General features: G+C 39.2%; 1 protein-coding gene across 9 annotated transcripts in view; it reads right to left on the bottom strand.

Annotated features, from left to right (window-relative positions):
* The window catches only part of LTBP1 (latent transforming growth factor beta binding protein 1), a 461,690-nt gene that overhangs the window by 269,293 nt on the left and 170,571 nt on the right, over window positions 1-21,826 (bottom strand). For all 9 annotated transcript variants that reach the window (XM_032239266.1, XM_032239268.1, XM_032239267.1 and 6 more), the window contains one exon: window positions 5,341-5,510. In XM_032239266.1, the coding sequence (XP_032095157.1) occupies window positions 5,341-5,510 (170 nt within the window). The remainder of the gene's footprint in view (window positions 1-5,340; window positions 5,511-21,826) is intronic.

Raw genomic sequence — 21,826 nt, 5'->3', positions numbered from 1 at the left:
TAACTCTACAATCTATCTGAGAAAGTCCTTCAGTGTCTTATAACCCTGATGATAACCATGTCCTTCTACCATAGACTGTAATTAAAATATTATTTGCTGGCTTTAATATTATAAAGCATTCCATATCATTTTAACTATAATAGCAGCTAGTATGATGTAGACACTATTTTACCCTCAAGGACTTTCTCTAGCAGGTTGCATCAAACTAATCTCTTTTTGTGTGAGTTACTTGGGTTTGCTCCTGCACATGTGCTATTCTAATCTTGACTGAGCATTCTTATAAATGATCTTCCAAATGTTATGTCATTTCCATTTTCTTCCTCTGGGTTAAAAAAAATACTAAACTAAACACAATAGAATTTGGTTTACATACTGAATTCTTTCCTACAAGTCACCAATGAAAACATGGTGGAAAGCAGACCCCACCCCTACCCCACACCATCCTTAGACTTCAGAGAGTTTATGAGCTCAATTCCTTGGAGCTGATACTGAGTCTCATAACCACCTACTTGGCAGTAATTTTTCATAGATATTTGTAATTTTAAATTGAGATGTGAGTCACATGCCACAGAATTCACCCTTAAGTGGATAAGTCAGGTTTTTTTTAGTATTTTCAGGTTGTGCAACCAGCATGACCACCTAATTCCACAACATTTTCATCACCCCAAAAGAACCCTCTTACCTACAAATAACTACTCCCCATTCCCACTCTCCCCAGTCCCCAGCAGCTGCTAATCTTCTTTCTGTGTCTGTGGATTTGCCTACTCTGGACATCTTACATAAATGGACTCATATAGCATGTAGTCTGGATTCTTTTGTGGCTGGATTCTTTCACTCAGCTTGTTTCAAAGTTCATTCATGCTGTAGCATGTATCAATATCTTACTCCTTTTTATGGCTAATATTCCCACCTTGTACAGAGAGAGAGAGAGAGAGAGAGAGAGAGATAGATAGATAGATAGATCTCATTTTGTTTATCCATTCATCAGTTGATGGACATTTGGGGTTATTCTCATTCTCTTGGCTATTGTGAATAATACTGCTATGAACATTCATGTACAAGTTTTTGTGTGAACGTATGTTTTCAATTGTTTTGGATATATAGCTAGGTGTGGAATTGCTGGGTTATATGATAACTCTATATTTAACATTTTTGAGGAACTCAAAAACGTTAAATATAAAGTTATATAATCCAGCATTTTTTGAGAAACTCAAAAAAGTTAAATATCTTTATTTAAGATGTAGTATCTTAATGTGATACCGTGTAGTGCTATGGCTGGTACTGGTTCATCCCATAAAAATATTACTTCTACCAACATTAAAAGGTTTTCTGTAAACAACCAGGAATTACATCCCATTTCTTTCCCAATTGCTGTGTGGTCTGTCATTCTAAAATGAAAAGAAACTAGACTTATCTAACACAAGTGGTTTCCTGGTAGTTCATGTTTTCCTGGGTGCCTTCAAACTAAGTGAAAATATATCTGAGAATTGTCATGCTGTGGAAAGTGGGTTGACGGGGACACTGAAAATGAAGGAGAGCTGCTATAGGCAGGACCTCTTGGGCCACATTTGTCATGTTCCAGGCACCAATCAATCGGGTCCAATATCTAGATGTTTTCAGTGGATTGAGAGATTGTGAGTCTCTAGATCAAGAACTGGCAAACTACAGCCCATGAGCCAAATCCAGCCACCTGATCTTCTACAACCTGCGAGGTAAGAATGATATTTACACATTTAATTAGATACTACATTTAAAACACCTATATAAATATCCCTAACATCCTCGATTTGCCTGTTGGCTCCCGAAGTCTAAAGAACTCCCTAAAAGTTTGCCAATCCCTGCTCTAGAGGATACTGATGCAAATTAAATTCTTTTAAGGCCAACAAATAAAGCAAAGCACCAAGTTTTTAATTTATTACTAGAGATATCCTTTACCACCCAGGCACAGTGGATCACGCCTATAATCCCAGCACTTTGGGAGGCCGAGGCAGGCAGATCACTTGAGGTCAGGAGTTAGAGACCAGCCTGGCCAACATGGTGAAACTCTGTCTTTACTAAAAATACAAAAACTAACATGGCAGTAGTGGTGTGCACCCGTAATCCCAGCTACGTGGGAGGCTGAGGTAGGAGAAGTGCTTGAGCCCAGGAGGCAGAGGTTGCAGTGAGCCAAGATCATGCCACTGCACTCCATTATTCATAATAGCCAAGAGAGTGGGAACAACCCCAAATGTCATCAGCTGATGAATGGATAAATAAAATGAGATCTATATCTCTATACAATGTGGGAGTATTACTCAGCCATAAAGAGGAATAAGATACTGATACATGCTACAACATGGATGAACTCTGAAAGCAAGCTAAAAAAAAAAAGATATCCTTTACCAATGACCAGAAAACACCCAACACAGGATGTCATGTTACCTAGAAAGTGACTCAGAAGACTGGCAAATACACAGAATCAAGTTAGAAAAAGTAGTGTGTACACATTGGACAGGGATGGTGAATTGTGTTATAAAACTCTGGGAAAATCCCATAAAACACTCATCCCTCCCAAAAGACAGCACCTCACTAGCAACTTGGTTAATTTCCCTCTATCTATAATGTTTTATCTGGAGAGTGTTGCATTTGACACGTTAATGTATTTTACTTTACTAAATCCATCACCTCCATCCTCATGTCTTTCCTGCTTATTCAAAACAATTATTCTTTTTATCTTACCAAGTGTCCAGAGCAAATCCTTATTCCCTTGGGCTTAAACACTACTGTCTCCTGCTACAATAAGCTAAAAGTTGCACAGTGCTTGGAGCTCAAGGTATGAGCGATGCATTATTATTATTATTGTTCTTGTTATGTATCAATATTAAACATACCAACTGGTATTTACTGTAGACCCCCTTTTTAATTACTTTTAAAGGGAGAAGACAACACTTGTTATTGCCAACCTAAATGTCTTCTCTAGTTCTAATAACTTCTCAAAAGTAACAGCAGTGGACTATAATGGCATACATCACTCCTTCAATTTCACTCCAAGATACGTCATGCTCAAATGATCTCAGTATCTTCCATTTTTCTGAAGAATCAGAATTATCAGCTTCTGTTTGACCTTCACATCTTTCAGCACAATAAGAAATTAATTGGTTTGCATTCAATCTCTTCTATAAAGATGAAAACGAAGATACTGAAAGCTTATACTTTTCTTCAGACTTCTGTACTAACCTTCCTTCCTTTCTGTTCCATGTAAGGCTTCCTTGGAGCCTCCTCTTTTACCTCCCCCAGAATGGGAGTATGCAGAGACAGAATATGTTTAGGGCCTACCTACCACTTGTGCCTCCTTTCCAGTTTTAATCATCTTTTGTGGTTCTTACTCAATTTTGCTATTTCAGTATCCTTCATGGTCCTGCCTCTTTTAAAATTACCTCTTTTAAAAACTTTCCAACTAGCCCTCCAGCTCTGGGTAGAGCTCTGGTCTCAGCAAAAATAGCCACATCTCCCTTCTTGTCTTACCTTAACTCAGTTTGGCATTTGCTTCACTCAGTTAATTCCTGAGCTTCTTTTTGAACAAGAGCCATCTTTGAGGGGGAGGGCGTTGAGCCAAGAACACCATCACTGTGATAATGTATTAATCTATATTCTTCTATTAGCTCCCTACTATGTAGAAAATATATTTAAATAGGATTAGTGGGAAAGTTATGGACAGAACAGATAAGAAACTTATCTTCACGTTCTTCTAAAATATAATTGCATCTTCCAGAACACTGTTCAACCAAGATTTGAGAGTTTAAAATACATACATGCACACGACTGTGGGAATACACACACAGTGGGAATTTTCATTCCGATAACAAATCATAGAAAACAAACCAAAACCACAGTCTAGTCTCTAGTCTTAATACCAGTGTCTCAAACCATCTCTTCCTGACTCCTCCAGATAATTCACAATTCTCTTATCAGTATGATTATGAACTTTAAAAACTCTCTTCCCATCACACTCTGATATGGAAGATCATTTTAAAAAACTGTCATCTATATAAAACCCCAAGGAAATAAGAAGTGCATCTTTTATTTAATTTTTAAAATTAGGATTAGAAAAATATTATACGTATACTCAAGAAATATTCACTTAAGAGAAACAGGCTCTTTAAGTACCTATATTAAAGGATTTTTAAGAATCAAATAGATGCATTTATTATTTCGCAAATGACTTGGAAATGATTTTTTCCTAATGATCTAAATGGTTTCTGTATTCTTCCCTAAGATCCCCAGGGCTCACCTTCCTCATCATCCCAGTAAACCATACCGAAACTATTGTTCTGGGGTCCAGCCACCAGTCACTGAGCAGGATTTTCTCAAAAGACAAAATGTGGATGTGCAAACCTGCTGTTAGATACTCTTTTTGTTAAATGACCCATTCTGAGGGAAGAGTCAATCACTGTAGATTCAGTACAGAAATGGGAAGGTGCAGGGGGTGTAGGGAACCAAAGCCACAACAAACATGGACTTCACAAGTGCCAAACAGTAGTGAAAGCTGTATCTCAACTCTTCGTACTATTCCCAGTGGTGAAAGATGGTCCTTTTCCACCTCACAACTGGCATTTTCTTTCATTACCTATGGTGCAGGCAATCAGTCAACATGTGACAGGGCAGGAAGCCGCTGGAACGAGAGCATGTGTCTAGCTCTCGCCTTTGGATGGTCTGCGCCTCACTCCAGAACGTTTTCTCCAGATGCTGCCAGCAGACACTCTGTAATACCTAAACCACAAATCATCACATTCCCCACCCTCTGAGCCAGGCCTTGTCCTTGAGCTTCTCACATAGCGAGATATTAACTAAACTGGCCACTGATACAATAGTGCTTTACAAATTCAGAGAAATCTGCCACGCCAGCTGCTTGATACACTAAAAATGAGGTGAGCCTTATAATATAAAAATATCCACCAAGGAGAACCTCAGAGAGTTATGTGGGACATTTCAGGCATTTCACGAGGCATGAGTCCTGGCTAGCTTACTAAAGAAAATATTTTATCAATGTAAACACGTCAGACATACGACTGGACCCAAAATTAGAATAAATATGTCTTAGAAATGAAGCCATCTTGCAGAAACAGAATTACGGGCAGGTCACTTTAGATTCATTTCCAAAATCCAGGAAAAACTGCTTTTCCTCAGAAGAAGGAAACCATGCTAAATGTCTGCTGTCTGGTTGTTTTAGGAACCAATGTGGTTTTTTACTGACTCTTGAATTTTATCTACTGTGACACATTAAAGCCATCTACACTGAACAAAACGTTTCCAAACTCTGATACTGTAGCATAGGAAAATGGCTGATGAGATTATACTCACACTGAAAAGGTGTCGCAACTTGATCCTGCACGTATCTGAAAGGGAACGAAGGTTCGGTGGACTGCTCTCCTGAAATCCCCTTTTGGGCTGGAAGGTACTTGGGCTTCAGCACATATTCTTGGGTCTGGCCATGATGAATCATCATGCTCTGGGAGGAAAGGGGAGTCACTCTGGGAAGAAACAAAGTAAAGAGAAGGAATTAAATTATGGACTCTTTTTTTTTTTTTTTTTTGAGATGGAGTCTTGCTCTTGTCGCCCAGGCTGGGGTACAATGGCACCATCTCAGATCACTGCTGCCTCTGCTTCCCAGGTTCAAGCGATTCTTCTGCCTCAACCTCCCAAGTAGCTGGGATTACAGGCACCTACTACCACAACACCACACCCGGCTAATTTTTGCATTTTTAGTAGAGACTGGGTTTTGCCATGTTGGCCAGGCTGGTCTCAAACTCCTGACCTCATGATCCTCCCGCCTTGGCCTCCCAAAATGCTAGGATTACAGGCATGAGCCACCATGCCTGGCCAAAATAATGGAATTTTAAAAGTCAACCAAGAAGGAAAGAATAAGAAATGAGTTAAATGTAGAAAGCAACATCAATTTCAAGCAAGGCTCATTTTTGTCCTTCAAATACTGTCACTGACCATTCATGACATACAAGAAGGTAAATGACAGCTTACTCTCAGAAGCATCCTTCATGAAAGGGATTCTGCCTGTCTAGTTAAGAAGCATAATGATAAGTAGGATCATGGGTAACTTTTATCACAGGATTCAGAGCACAGCTGCCATAAGCCTTCACGTAAAAACATGGCATTTCTATTTAAGAAAAAGATGGAGCCAGGCTTGATGGCGCATGGCTGTAGTCCTAGCTACTCAGGAGGCTGAGATGGGAAGATCGCTTGAGCCCAGGAGTTTGAGGCTGGAATGAACTATGACTGCACCACTGTATTCCAACCTGAATGAGAATGAGACCCCATCTCTAAAAAGGGAAAAAAGACAAAGATGTATACACAAACAGGTAATACATATACATTAAGTGTGCAGAACCGGAAATGAGAAGGGGGGAAACAGGAAAGAAAGCACAGGAGGGGAATTATCCAAGAAATCCCCACCTTGATCAGTTAAGCAACACCAATCATGAATAATTAAAGCTTGTATGATACAGTGGGACCTTCCAACTCTGCCTAATACTAAAAGGTTAGCTGGTTAATCTCTTTGAGCCTCAGTTTTCTGATCTGTAGTGTAGAATCTCTGTGACACTGAGCTGAGAAAAAAAAATGACTGTAAAAATCTGAACAAATGTAAACTAAAAAAAAAAATTTTAGTTCCTTTTTGAAATATAAATTATGATGCCACTTTAGGGAAACAATTTTTATGCTGTATCTCATAATGATATAAATTGTACTATTTGAGTTAAATGTTTTATAATTATATTCTCATTATCTTTTTAATAGCACAAGTCAAGACTTCTGGGAACTTCTTAACATGATTACTATGTTCTCACCCTCCTGGCCCAACCCTTGTTTTCTATGACAGTTCTCTTCCACTGCATCTAATTCATATTTTAAAATAAGCCTCTGCCCAGATTCAGTTACTCCCTGAGGAATAGTAATGAAAAATGCAAAGAAGATATACCACCTAATTCCAGAATATGCAAAATGGCTACTGAAATTGTTAGAACAGTGCATTTTTGCAGCAAACTGGGCCCTTAGAAGCAAACATGCTCTCTAATGTAATCTGACCTAAAAGACTGACCCTAAGAACGGACTATCTGAACAAGGGGAAGAAATGATGCCATGGCAGTCAGTGCAATAGGCAAATTGCCAAGCCACCCAAAACACTACCATACAATGTCTCATACCAAAAGCAGTGAAAGAAACTTGAATAGTCTCACTCTATTGGATTCATTCTCATCAGAGATGGTGAATGAACTAATCTGTGGGACAAGGCATTCATGAGAGATAAAGGAATAAAAGAGGCTAGAGTTAGGGTGCTTCCCTCTTAGTCAGTAATCTGGATCTACCCCCTTTAAACATTGTGGTCTCAGGAAAGCCTAGAAAATCTATTTTGGGCCTCAATTTTCCCAGATGGATCTATCCCCTTTAAACCCTGTGGTCTCAGGAAAGCCTGGAACATCTATTTTAGGGCTGGATTTTCCCAGATGCAATACCATGCAAGGGCACTTCCTTTGTCACCAGACTAACGACTAAATTACTAAAAGCCTAAGGCTTAACATTGTGAAGACTTGTTTTTGATGATGAGTGTTGTTTTAAACTTTAAGTGTGTTTGGTGGGGTAGAGCAGCAAGTGAAACAGCTGAACACATCTGGTAGTGACTGATAAGAACCACAAGTATCTTGTATTGGCCTCTTGGAAAGAGGACTCCTCCGTATCTCAGAAACAACTTACTCTCCAGCCATGCTGCTACCCTGCCGCCATGCTGCTACCCTGCCGCCGTGCTGCTCTGACCCACTGAGAGATGGACAGGCTAGCTCCTATTCAGGGAAGGGAAAACCCAGCTTTCCAGGAGACCTTGGGCTACTTGCATCTAATTCATGTACCCAACCACAGCCAGAAAGGTAAGAGTATGGGGTCTGCCTTTTAGTTGTGGTTGTCTCTGTCTCCCCTCTGAATCAAGGAAGCAGGGGACAACAAGAAATTAGCTGAAAACATACATGTGCACGAGCCCTTTTTCCATGAATGTAACAGAAAGGTAATAAACAAAAAAGGTAAAACCAAGCTGTACTAGGTCTAGAACTTGAGTAACAGCCCTCAGCCATCACTGACTTAAGGAAATCAGTAGTTAAGTGCCACTACTGTCTACTTATTCCTCAAGTTACAAACACTTGCAAATATGGAGCGACACACAGCTGCCCCCACTCTCTTACCTTCTCTGGCTTCCCCCATGACAGGTGTGCATGCACAGGTAACCCACAGGCTGATGCCCCTCTGCCCCACAGCCATACAGAGTCAGAAGCAAGGCTATGGACAGGACCCCTGCTGGGGCAAGCAGAGGAAACTATTCCATTACTCATCCTACAAACATCATGTGGAACCACCACCCTACACTCTCTTCTTCACTTCCTCCTTCACGGTTGGTGTCCACCTTTTCCTCTAATTTCATTATCCACCGTTATTTCCACTTCAGACCACCTTGCAGTGTTACAAATATATATCCTCTTTACTTCTTCTTCCTTTCCTTATCTGTATTACTCCTACCCTGAGTATTTCAGGAAACAGTCTCTCTCCATTTAAATTGGGATTTCCTCCTCCTTTCCCTCTTCTCAGAAAAAAAGGCTTTACTATCATTAGCGAACATCACATTAGTCATAGCAATGTAACTGTAACTTTTTTAAGTGGGGGACTAAACTGTGAAGGAGAAAATTAGATTAAAAACTACAGCGATTTGGGTTCAAAGTGGTTGGTGGGGGAACCCATATATTTTCCCTTCCTCCAAAGATACCTTTAAAGTTATAGGTAAGAAATTAAAAAGATATAAACCCAGGGTTGACATCTAGCTGTTATGCAATAGTACAGCCACGCTAGTGGTTTAAAATATTTAAACACTCTGTATGGTGAAGAGCTACTATCCTAATGCCCTAAGTTCCTCTCCACTCGTGGATCTTCCTATCCCATCCACTGGGTCCCCTAAGACATCTCCTTAATCCTATAAATAAAGAGTTAACATTTGACAGAGCTGGAGAACTCAGGGTCTCTGCTCCAGCATCCCTTCTGATTGATTCAGACCTGTTCTACACAGGTTAATAAATGTTTCATAACATCCATCAATAAACACACGAGACATTTCAACAAATCTGTAAGAGATTCAAAATGCACTGAGAAACGCTGACTGTTATAATAGGGTGGAGCAAGCCATGGTCTTAAAAAATCGTTTTCTAACTTCTTTCACTTCAACCTATAGTAAAAAGTACATTTTACGTCGAGATCCAATACACATCTATAGATATGTCTGTGTTTTGGTATAACTAAAACAAATTTTACAAAACAGTGTTTATCCTTATGATGTGCAGGGCACCCTGATATTTTCTCTTCTAAGCTATTCTTTTAATATAGTCTTGAACCACTACATGTATTTCATGACTTCATGAGTTCCCTAATGGAACTAGTTCAAGTTCACTGGTAGTTCACCGGTAGTTCAAGTTCACTGGTCAGGAGTCACTCTGGAAGAGTACAGACAACGGAGGAAGCAGTTGTCACAGGGACCAAAGAAAGATTCAGAATACTTAAACCAAGTCAAGTAAAGGGTGACTTCATAGCTAGGGAGGAGAAGTCAATGCCTGACTTCAAAGCTTGAAAGGACAGGCTGACTTTTGTTGGCGGCTGATGACTTTAAGTTGAAGCCAGTGCTCATATACCATTCCAAAAATCCTAGGACTCCTGAGAATTCTGCTAAACCTACTCTGCCTGTGCTCTACAAAAAAACAACAAAGCCTGGATAACAGCACATGTGTCTGCAGCATGGTTTACTAAAGATTTTAACCCTACTGTTAAGACCTACCTCTCAGGAAAAAAAGATTTCCTTTCAAAATACTACTGCTCATTGACAATCCACCTGGTCACCCAAGAGCTCTGACTGAGGTGAATAAAAAAGTTGATTTTTTTTTCGTGACTGCTAACACAACATCCATTCTGTAGCCCACAAATCAAGCAGTTATTTTGACTTTCAAGTCTTACTATTTAAGAAATGCATTACTTAAGGCTCCAGCTGCCAGAGACAGTGATTCCTCTGATGGGTCTGGGCAAAGTAAATTCAAAAAAGTCTGGAAAGGATTTGTCATTCTATATGCCATTAAGAACATTTGTGATTCATCAGAGGAGGTCCAAATATCAACATTAATAAGAATTTGTAAGAAGTTCATTCCAACTCTCATGGATGACCCTAAGGTCAAAAGTTCAAGACTTCAGCAGAGGAAGTCACTGCAGATGTGGTGGAAATAGTAAGAGAATGAAAGTTACAAGTGGAGCCTGAAGATGTGACTGAACTGCTATAATCTCATGATCAGACTTGGAGGAATGAAAAACTGCTTCTTATGGATGAGCAAAGAACATGGTTTCTTGAGATGGAATCTACTCCTGCTGAAGATGCTGTGAACATTGTTGAATGACAACCAGGGATTTACAATATTACATAAACTTAGTTGATAAAGCAGCAGCAGGTTTTGAGAGGACTGACTTTCATTTTGGAAGCAATTACAGTGTGGGTAAAATGCTATCATACAGCATCACATGCTACAGAGAAATATTTCATAAAAGGAAGAGTCAATTGACCTGATAAACTTATTTGTTGTCTTATTTTCAAAACTGCCAAAGTCACCCCAACCTTCAGCACCCACCACGCTGATCAGTCAGCAGACACCAACATCAAGGCAAGACTCTCTACTGGCAGAAAGATTACAGGGCCAGGCATGGTGGTTCATATCTGTAATCCCAGCACTTTGGGGGGCTGAGGTGGGTGGATCACCTCAGGTCTGGAGTTCAACATCAGCCTAGCCAACATGGTAACACCCTGTCTCTACTAAAAATACAAAAATTAGCCAGGTGTGATAGTGCACACCTGTAACCCCAGCTACTCAGGAGGCTGAGGCATGAGAATCACTTGAACCCAGGAGATGGAGGTTGCAGTGAGCCAACATCATGCCACGGCACTCCAGCCTGGGCAACAGAGACTGTCTCAAAAAAAAAAAAAAACTTTCTACCAGCAAAGATCACATATGATTTGAAAGCTCATTTGATCATTAGCATTTTCGAGCAATAAAGCATTTTAAATTTTTAATTTAAAAACTAATTTCCATTTTTAAACAATTAATGTACATTGTTTTTTGAACATAACGCTGTTGCACACTTAGTAGACAATGGTATAGTGTAAACATAACTTTCACATGCATTAAAACCAAAACATTCATGTGACTTGCTTTATTGGGATACTCACTTTCTTGTGTTGGTCTGGATGTGAACCCTCAGTATCTCCCAGTGTACCTATAATGACTTTGGGAGGAAAGCTGGCGGGGGGTGAAGTAAATAAGCTAAGTTTTCATCTACTAGAGCAAGACATTTTAGACAACAATTAAAGAATAAATTGAGAAAGGGCCATAGGGAGGTAACGGTAAGAACTAATAGGATCCGAGGATCAAATGAGCAAAGGGGCAGGGACAGCGAGGGAAGAGGTACAGCAACACTCAGAGGTTTCAAGCCCACTGGAAGGATATTTTTGGTTCAAAGATGAGGGGAAAAGTAAGTGCAAAGAGGTGTGCCAAGTCACAGCTGTCAGAAGAAAGGGCTACTCTATCAGAGTGCAAGGATGATTATGTTCGTTTAGAAACAGAAATGTGGGGTAGATCTCTAAGGAGAGGTTAGGGAAAGCCTCTGAGTTTAGGAATACAGTAGTGACATTCTAGGACAGGCCACCATCTTCAAATGCAAAAATGTTTCAGGAAAAACAACGTGGAACCACACAGTCTTGGAGGATACTCACACTTAATGGCAGATACATAAAGAAAATATAGGAGGAAAGAAAAGTCAGAAGAAGAGAAAAACAAGAATCAAGTCCGTTCAAAAATGGTAAGTGGAAGAAAGTTTCTAGGAGGAAGCAAGAGAGGATCACCTGCAAACTGCTGCAGAAAGCCAAAAGAATAAGAAATTAGGGGCTGGGCGTGGTGGCTCATGCCTGTAATCCCGACACTCTTGAAGGCTGAGGTGGGCGGATCATGGGGCCAAGAGATCGAGACCATTCTGGCCCACATGGTGAAACCCCCTCTCTTCTAAAAATACAAAAATTAGCTGGGTGTGGTGGTGCACACCTGTAGTCCCAGCTACTCGGGAGGCTGAGACAGGAGACTCACTTGAACCCGGGAAGCAGAGGTTGCAATGAGCCAAGATTGCACTATTGCACTCCAGCCTGTCCACAGGGAGAAACTCTGTCTCAAAAAAAGAAAAAGAAATTAGGAAAGGCCGCTGGGTTTGGCTGAAGGTCACTACTCTAGACTAACAAGGGCCAGAGAAATCAACAGTGTGCTGTTAGGAATGGTGAGAGCCAAAATATGACTGCATATTATGTGATAGAGAGATACTAGTGACACACAGAAAAGAAAGGACAAGAGAAACCGGCCAGACACTGGGGTACAGCTGGCCATCTGAAGACTTGAATCTGCGGAAACCTCTGTATCTTTGTAAGCAGCAGGGAAACAATCGCATAAAACTGCTTTCCTTAAAAGAAAGAATTAGTCACACACTGTTTACACTGCTGCCTTCCTAGTGGCAATTTTTGGCGCATGTACGGACTAAACTTTTCCATATTTCTACTAAATCCATTATTTGACCTGTGGAGAGGGTGGGAGGATCTGGCAGAACAAGGCCTTTTCCAGTTAAGAAAAGGGCTTTGGACCTCACAGAAAGGAACCCCCAATAGGCCATAAAAAGTTTCCCACAGAAGTCCAGTCCAACACAATCTAATCCATGCTCCTGTGTTGAGGGTCCTTAGTTTCATAATCAGGAGTAAGAAAAAGCAGAAGGGGAAACAGGGATGCAGGAGGAACGCACAGGTGTCACCTTCAGTCTCCCAGGGCCAGTTTTTCTTCACAAAATTCAAGTGATCAATGGCACCCTGCCTGCCTTCAAGTTATTGAGAAGGATGGGTGAATGCTACTCAACAAGCAGGATGGGCATTCGAGTAAATTAAAGTGTCAGCTATGATTTGATGTAGAAAACCTCTTTCCCCTGGAGAGGACTCAAGGGCAATATGCACATAGAGAATGGCAAAGAATAAGCAAACCATTAGGAAGACGCCACATGGCAGCATCACACACGCACGTGCGCGCGCGCGCGCACACACACACACACATGCACACACACACAAAGGGAGACAAGGATTTATGGTCCATGACCCCATCCATATGGAACTACCTATCAGACCAAAAAAAAGAATTAGGTGGTAACAGGATGCTGATGAAGAGATTAAAGGCAAGCACATATAGACAAGGCATACAGACAGTGTATACAACATAGAGACTGACAGTGCATTCAGCATACAGACTGCATCTACAACACAGACTATACATACAGACTGTGCACACAGCAAACAGACTGTGTATACAACATAGACTATGCATACAGACAGTGCATACAGCCTACAGACTGTGTATACAACAGAGACTGTGCATACAGACAGTACATACAGCATACAAACTGCATACAGTATACAGACTGTGTATACAACATAGAGACTGTGCATACAGCATACAGACTATGCATACAGAGAGTGCATATAGCATACAGACTGTATATACAACATGGAGCCTGTGCATACAGACAGTGCATACAGTATACAAACTGTGTATACAAACAGTACAAACAGCATATAGACTGTATACAGCATAGACTGTGCATACAGTGTATCAGCATACACACTGTATATACAGAGCACACAGTATACGGATTGTGTGTACAGACAGTGCATACAGCATACAGACTGCATACAGACAGTGCATACAGCATAGAGACTGTGCATACAGACAATGCATAGAGTATACAGACTGTATACACAGTGCATATAGCATACAGACAGTGCACACAGCATAGAGACTGTGCAGACAGCATACAGACTGCGTCTAAAACATAGAGACTGTGCATACGAACAGTGCAAACAGCATACAGACTGTGTATACAACGTAGAGATTGTGCATACAGACAGTGCATACAGATAGTGCATACAGCATACAGACTGTGCATATAGCATACAGACTGTGTCTACAACATACAGACTGTCCATACAGACAATGCATACAGCATACAGCATACAGACAGTGCACACAGCACACAGACTGTGTATACAACATAGAGACTGTGCTTACAGACAGCGCATACAGACAGTGCATTCAGCATACAGACTATGCATACAGACAGTACATACAGCATAGAGACTGTGCATACAGACAGAGCATGCAGACTATGCATAGAGACAGTGAATACAGCATACAGACTGTGCATACAGACAGTGTATACAAACAGCATATACAGACTGCCAATAATAGAATATGGGAGAACCAGAGCATGCCAGAAAAACACAGCAAAAGTAAAATGATACAAGCAAATACAAAACCATGAAAATGGAAGAAATGAAAATATTATACTGAAAATATACGAGAAAGACCAATAAAAATTGTCTTAGACTAAATGAGATGAAAGAGACAAAAGGGATTGAGAAATTAAAATGAAAGAAGGTAGATATTTGAGGGAAAAAATATAGAAAATAAGGGAATTTTAGTAATGGTCATTCATAAACATGATCAACACAACCAAGTATTTCCAAATCTTCCTTTACCAGTGGTTCTTAACCAGGCGCTGTATGTGCCTCTCAGAGACACTTGGCAATGTCTGGATACATTTTCAAGTGTCAAGACTTGGAGATGGCAGACTAGCATCTAGTGGGGAAAAGCCAGGGATGCCACTAAATATCCTTTAATGCACAGGACAGCCCCCTACCCCCAAAAAAACTATCCAGCCCAATATGTCGATAGTGCCATGGTTAAAAAATTCTGCTCTAAACGTGGGCCGCTATCAGCAAACTATTATAACAGATACAAGAGAAGAGCCAGTGGCCTTTGGCAGGTCTATAGAAATGACGGGGCCAGGCACACAGAAACTTCGACCCTGGTGAAGGAGGAGATCAAAACTGCACAACCTCTTCATGTGTCCTCTGGACGTCTCATTAGGCCAAAGAGGTGGCCCTATCCTCAAGTTGCCTGGACAGAAGACATACCCTCTTCTCCTCTATGTTTAATTATCAAAGCTACATGCTAAAAAAGCAGATAAGCTATCTGCAAAGGATCAGGTAACTCAAAAACTCTGAAAAGCACAGTACACTGAAATGATCAAAACTCTGAACTAAGTTATTTAAATAAGTAGCCATTGAAAGAAATATTGTTAATAACTAAAGTCCTGAGGTCTTAAAAAAAATGAGTTGCTACATTTGGTTACTCAGGAAAGCTTACCTAAAACCAAATTAAAAAGAAATTGCAGCCATCTTCTATCTATCTAAACTAACAAGGGCCAGAGAAAACCTGACTAATATAATCCCCCAAAAATTCAAAATGTAAACAGTGTAATAATTAAGGTTCCTAGCCTATTGGGCAAATGCCAATCACATGACTTTAACTGAATTCTAAGAACCAAATCTGAGCTCTAGCATTTATCATGGGAAGGAAGGGAAGAATTAACTCAACTTCCTCATAGTGACATAAGGGTAATGATACTGCCTCACAAAGTTAATGTGAAAACAATAAGAAAGCGTGGTATTTTTATGATGGGTGAAAATATCCAGCACAATACCTGATACTCGATTCTTTCACTCCTCTTCCAATAAGGACAAAACGAAAACAGAATTTCAATCCTCTGATGATATTAGATTTCTATTCAAAGACTGTCTAAGCGTATAGTTAAGAAAAAGGCAAAGCTAATTTTTTAAAGTTTCATCAAATAAAAGCTTTACTTAAAAAATTTTTTTGAAGTTGTGTGTAAACAGTGAGAATTTACAAAGTCCCATTCAGCAGTCCTGGGGTCAGCTGTTCGCACTCTTAATACCTAATGAGTTTGTAAGAGTCAAGGAACCTAGCACTACAACCACCACGAAAAATCAGTTTGGCAGCTCTTCAAAAAGCCATTAAGCACAGAATTACCATAGCATTTGGCAATTCTTCTCCTAAGTACTGACAGCAGGGTCTCAAACATACTTATGTTCCAGTGTTCACTGTGGCGTTATTCAAAGCAACCAAAAGGCCGAAACAACCCGATGTCCTGGGACAAATGAACAAACAAAATGTGGTTTGTCCATACAATGGAGGATTATTTAATCCCAAAAAGAACTGAAACTCTAACACATGCCACAGCACAGATGAACCTTGAGTACATCATGCTAAGTGAAATAAGACAGACATAAAAGGACAAATATTGTGTGATTTCACTTACATGAGGTCCCTAAAAGAGGCAAATTTATAGACAGAAAATAGAGTAGAAGTTATCACCAGGGGTTGGGGGAGAGAGAGAGAGAATTACTATTTAATAGGTAGAGTTTCTTCTTGGAGTGATGAAAAGTTTTGGAAACAGAAAGTAGTGATAGTTGCATACCTGTGCAGGTACTGCCATGAACTATACATTGAAAATGGTTAAGATAGCAAGTTTTATGTTACATATACTCGACACTGACACACACACACACACACACACACACACACACACACACACACACGAGACAGAGAGAGAGAGAGGCAATTCTACCCTAAATTCCTTAAAAAAAAAAATCATGGACCACAGTGAATGAGGGAAAAGAAGGTGGCTTTCTTGCCCCCCATGCCCTCATCTTTCATATTTCTGGATGACACAGTGTTAAGTCTTGTTCATCTCAGCCAATTTCAAACATGTCTTTATTCCCTTTTACACAACTGTTTGAGATGCCAATTCTGGAGTAGCAGCTGGGTATACACTTCTATCCCACATATTACCAACTTCATTTTTACTCCTTCTGCACTCTAGCACTCTTCACTCAGCTGTTCCATGAACCACAGCATGAGATTTCAGTCTCAGTCGCCATAACACGCTTTGCCCTCTTACAGCATTGTGAGGAATGAACGCCCAGTTTGCCAGATGTTGGAGGTAACCTCTATCCACTTTCCTGGAAGGACTTTCCTGCCTAACTTTGCTCACTCCCCAGATTCTTCCTCCACTGCACTGCTGTAGCTGTTGATTTATATGATTGTTTTATTCAGCCCTCCACATCGATCCCTAATGGAAGCAAGAAGAGAGAGTCATGGATTTTGGTTTCAGATGCTAATTTTATATATTCCCCCTTGTGACCTTTAAACCTAGAAGAAAGGAAAGGGTAGTAGTGGGAAGATGTCAGAGAAGTCGTTCTTTCACAATTTTCCCTCTTACTAACCAGCACCTTCCTGACACTAAAGCACTATGAGAGGCACCCACAGAGTCAAGGATGAATGCAGTGGGTAGGAGGACCCAAGCACCCACTTCTACAGTACAGGGCATCCACATGGCACATGGTACTCAACACCAAGGAAGAATAAACAACAACACGAGATCTGGGAAACTCAAATCATCCTTCTGCCCTGAATCTCTGGGCGCCCCGACTCAAACGTTACCAAATTCCTCTAAGTCTCAGTCTCTTCATTTATAATGTATAGGACACTATGAGATATTTCCATAGTCCTCCGGCTTTCAGAGTTCAACCAGCACATCAAGAACTGTAGCTCCAAAACTGTTCTCCAGTCACACCAAAAAAATATTTCATGTGGGAAAAATTATTAATGTAATTTACATGTAGATATCTGTTCAAATTAGGAAGAGAATCTCTCAGGGTTTTATTTTCCTAACTTCAAGCTAAATAAAATAAACTAAATAAAAAGGGAAAATTCTTTCAATTTTTAAGGTGAATGCAATAAACTCTGTTTTTCCCAAATGGCCTTGTTTTTTTTCTATTACAATTGCTGCTAAACTAGGTCACCTAAGTAATAAATATTGAAAGCATTTAACAAAATTCAAACATCTGTTCCAATCCCCTTTTAGGGCTAGATCCAGCTGAAACAAAATATCTACTGCCCTACAAGACCTGCAAGATCCTCTAACACTGCTGAAAATGTTGGGAGGGTTTTTCTCTCCTAAAGCCAATATATCTGGAGAAAAAAAATATATATGTGGCTTATTTCAATATGTCCAGAGCACAAGTACAAAATTTATGAGAAGCTGCAAAATCTGAGCAAGCAAATCTCCTTATATTAGGACAGCAGGACTCACAGTTGGGTATGTACCCAATTTAAGCCCCAACTTGGTAGGTCTATTCAGAGAACATGGTGAAGGTAGTGCCTCTCCAGTTTCCATATATACTAGGAGAGGTTTGCTCTGAGGCTAGTTGCCCTACTTTGCATTGGAATTTCTAAGCAAATAATTCAAGTTTGACTTTCGGAAAAATATATTGACTTTATAAATTAAAAATCATTTGTGGGCCAGGCGCAGTGGCTCACACCTATGATTCCAGCACTTTGGGAGGCCAAGGTGGGCAGATCACCTGAGGTCAGGAGTTGGCCAGGCTAACCTGGCCAACATGGTGACACCCCATCTCTACTAAAAACAAAAAAATACAAGATTAGCTGGGCAGGACAGCACACGCCTATAGTCCAAGCTGCTCTGGAGGCTGAGGCAGAGGAATTACTAGAACCTGGGAGGCGGAGGCTTCAGTGAGCCAAGATCACACCACTGCACTCAAGCCTGGGTGACAGAGTAAGACTCCGTCTGGAAAAAAAAAAAATTTATGTTTAAAAAGACACCATAAAGTTAATAGCTAAATAAAACATTTGAAAAATATCTGCAATGCACACAAAAAATTAGGGCATAAGATACAGAAGTTTCCCACAAAGTGAAAACAAGACAAACTGGTGACTCAATGCAAATGAAACAAAACCCAGTAGGAAAACGGACAAAGGACATGAATAAGCAATTCACTAAATCAATCGAAACGACCATGATGTATGAAACAATCCCACACTCAACAGTACTGTGGAAATTGCAAACTTAAGGTTACATTTGCACTCATCTTGCTAATTAATTAGCAAATAAAGTTTTTAGAAAGAACTATTGCTGATGGGGATATAAAGTGGGGAGAAGTCTACTCTGGAATCCCTAACAGAAACATGAATTGTAACAGACTTTGGAAACTAATCTATAAAAAGTTAAATTAAAAATTGACATACTCATTGACCAACTAATCACATTCTTTAAGAAATAATCCTCTAATATGTAAGGATATATATTTAACATGGTTATTGAATGACTGTTCATAACAGCAAAAAGAAAAATTACCAGAAACTAAATATTCATTAACAGAAGATGCATTCAATAAATCAGCACATTTACAAAATGAAGTACTATATAACCACTAAAATGAATCCGGTCAATGCTATGGAGGAACTTCTATGCTGTATTTTAAGTAAGAAAATCAAGGTGTAGAAACATTAATGTACTATATCTTTCTTGTTTATTAAGCAATAAAAAAGTTAAAGATAATTATATAGACCAAAGGAAAAAAAACAAAGATGAGTTTTTATCCACCACATTATTAATATTAGTTATTTGTGAAGGAGAGTGGTACCATAAAGTGGGGAGGAAAAGCTAAAAATAAAAATAAGATTGAATTTTAAAGATATCTATGATGTTTTTAAAAAGCATATGATATTCCAATGGTGTAAAATGATATGTGTATTTCATAAGTAAATGCATAAACAGATAATCAGAAACAAAATAACTCCAATGCATCCCCCTTGTCACTGCAGTGGTCTTCAAACTAGGTGCCATACCCAAAGAGTACAAAATACAATGCTGGGATACAAGAGAAAAATACCAGAACTTTACATGTCAACTTTTATTTTATTGGTAGTTATGTTATTTCATCCACTTGAACTATTTTTAGGATGCTTTATAATATTAATAATGTATTGCCTCAAAAGATGCATATATAGGGTAACACTGAAACATTTTTGCTGATATACATATGCAATTTAAAAGTTTAGAGACCGTGGTGGATATATTTAAGCAGAATAATTTTTAATATCAAGACTCCTTCAAGAATGTTTTGATTACCTAGTTGCCTACAGATTCTACAGAACCTACAGGCAAATATGATTCTATAGAATCTGCAGGCATATATGATTCTATAGAAATGAAGACTAGAGCCATTGCTTCTACCAGGATTGGGTTTATCAGCATCTTCCTCTCCCTTTCGTCCCCACTCCTTCTAACCTATCAGAGTCACCCAACTTATCAGAGCAGGACTTCTCAGAGAGAAAACCACCACCACTACCACCTGCTATTGCTTTCTCTTTTTTTAAGTTTAGTTTTGTTTTAGAGAGACGAAGGCCTCACTATGTTGTCTAGGCTGGCCTTGAACTCCTGGCCTCAAGTGATCCTCCTGCCTCAGCCTCTGAGTAGCTAGAACTAAAATCATGCACGAATGTGCTCAGCTACTTTCTGTCACTCTCATATGTGATCTATCTACACTTATTACCACCAATTTTTTTCCATTCTCTTACAGTCAGATTTTCACATCATCTGCTAAATCATTTTCCCAAGTAATCCTACAAGAATGACTCTCAGAATGAACATACACTTTAAAAACTCTGAAAACTACAAAGCACCATGAAATTGCCACCAATGATCCTACTGTCATTCTTGTCAGGATAATAGGTAGACAGAACTCACAATTATTGAGATAACAACAGCATTTGTTATAAAATTATTTCAATTTTACATGTATTACATCTACGTTTGTAATAAACCCCACTCCACCACTCTATTACACTGAGTTCCCATCTGGTGTCATTTTCCTTAAACCTAAAGAAATTCCTTCAGAAATTCTTGCTATAGAGATGTGCTACAACAAATTGTCTCCATTTTCATTTTTATGAAAATATCTTATTTCACCTTCATTTTTGGAGGATTTTTCCTTGGATACAGAATTCTGAGTACAGACATCTTATTTTGTAGCACTTTAAAAATGTCATTCCACCATTTTATGACCTGTTTTGTACCTGATGAGAAGTGATCATTTGTACTATTGTTCCAGTATATATAATATGTCTTATGACATATTACATACATATTTGCTGCTCTCAAATTTTGCTTTATCTTTGGTTTTCAGTTGTTTTATTATGCAATGCCCAGGTGTGGTTTCCTTTTTATTACTCTTGCCTGAGGTTTGCTGAGCTTCTTTAATCTCTAAATTTATGTTTTTCACCTAATCTGCAAGACTGTCTAATACTATCTCTTTAAACATTTTTCATGTTACATTTGCTCTCTTCTTGCCTTCTGAGACTACAGTTATATAGAAAGTAAATTACATGACATTATTACTCCAACAGCACTGAGACTTTATTCATTTTTCTTTAATAATTTTTCTCTTTGTTTTCTAAATAATATTGATCTATCTTCAAGGCCACTTACCCTTTCAAACTTCTACTTGTTTTTTAATGTTTTCCATTTTTCTATTAAAATTTCCTCCATCTTTTGTTTCATTCAGACCATATTTTAAGTCCTTGGGCATATTTATAATAGATGCTTTTAAAGTCCTTGTGTGATAATTCCAACATCGTCAGTCACCTTAAGGTTGTTTTCTACTGCCTGTTTTAGCTCTTGACTATAAGTCAAATTTCCTTTTCTTCTCATGATTATTATTAGGTACAGGTTATTATGAACATTATGAAGTGGAGACTCTATATCTTATTCTCAAGAATATTGAATACTTTGTTGCCCAGGCAGTTACTTGGCTAGATTCAAATTTCAAATTATCTTTCCTCTATAGTGTGCAGTAGCTGGAGCTTAGTTCTTTTAGCTCTCCAGATGTTGCTTTTCACTAGTAACTTTGGAGTCTCCCCAGAGTCAGCCAAGAACTTGTTTATATACAGATGTTTGGGGGTTTATA

The sequence above is a fragment of the Sapajus apella genome, unplaced genomic scaffold (genome assembly GCF_009761245.1).
Source record: "Sapajus apella isolate SASKATOON/1434 unplaced genomic scaffold, GSC_monkey_1.0 scaffold44, whole genome shotgun sequence".
Lineage (NCBI taxonomy): Eukaryota > Metazoa > Chordata > Mammalia > Primates > Cebidae > Sapajus > Sapajus apella.
This window is presented reverse-complemented; position numbering and strand designations above follow the sequence as displayed.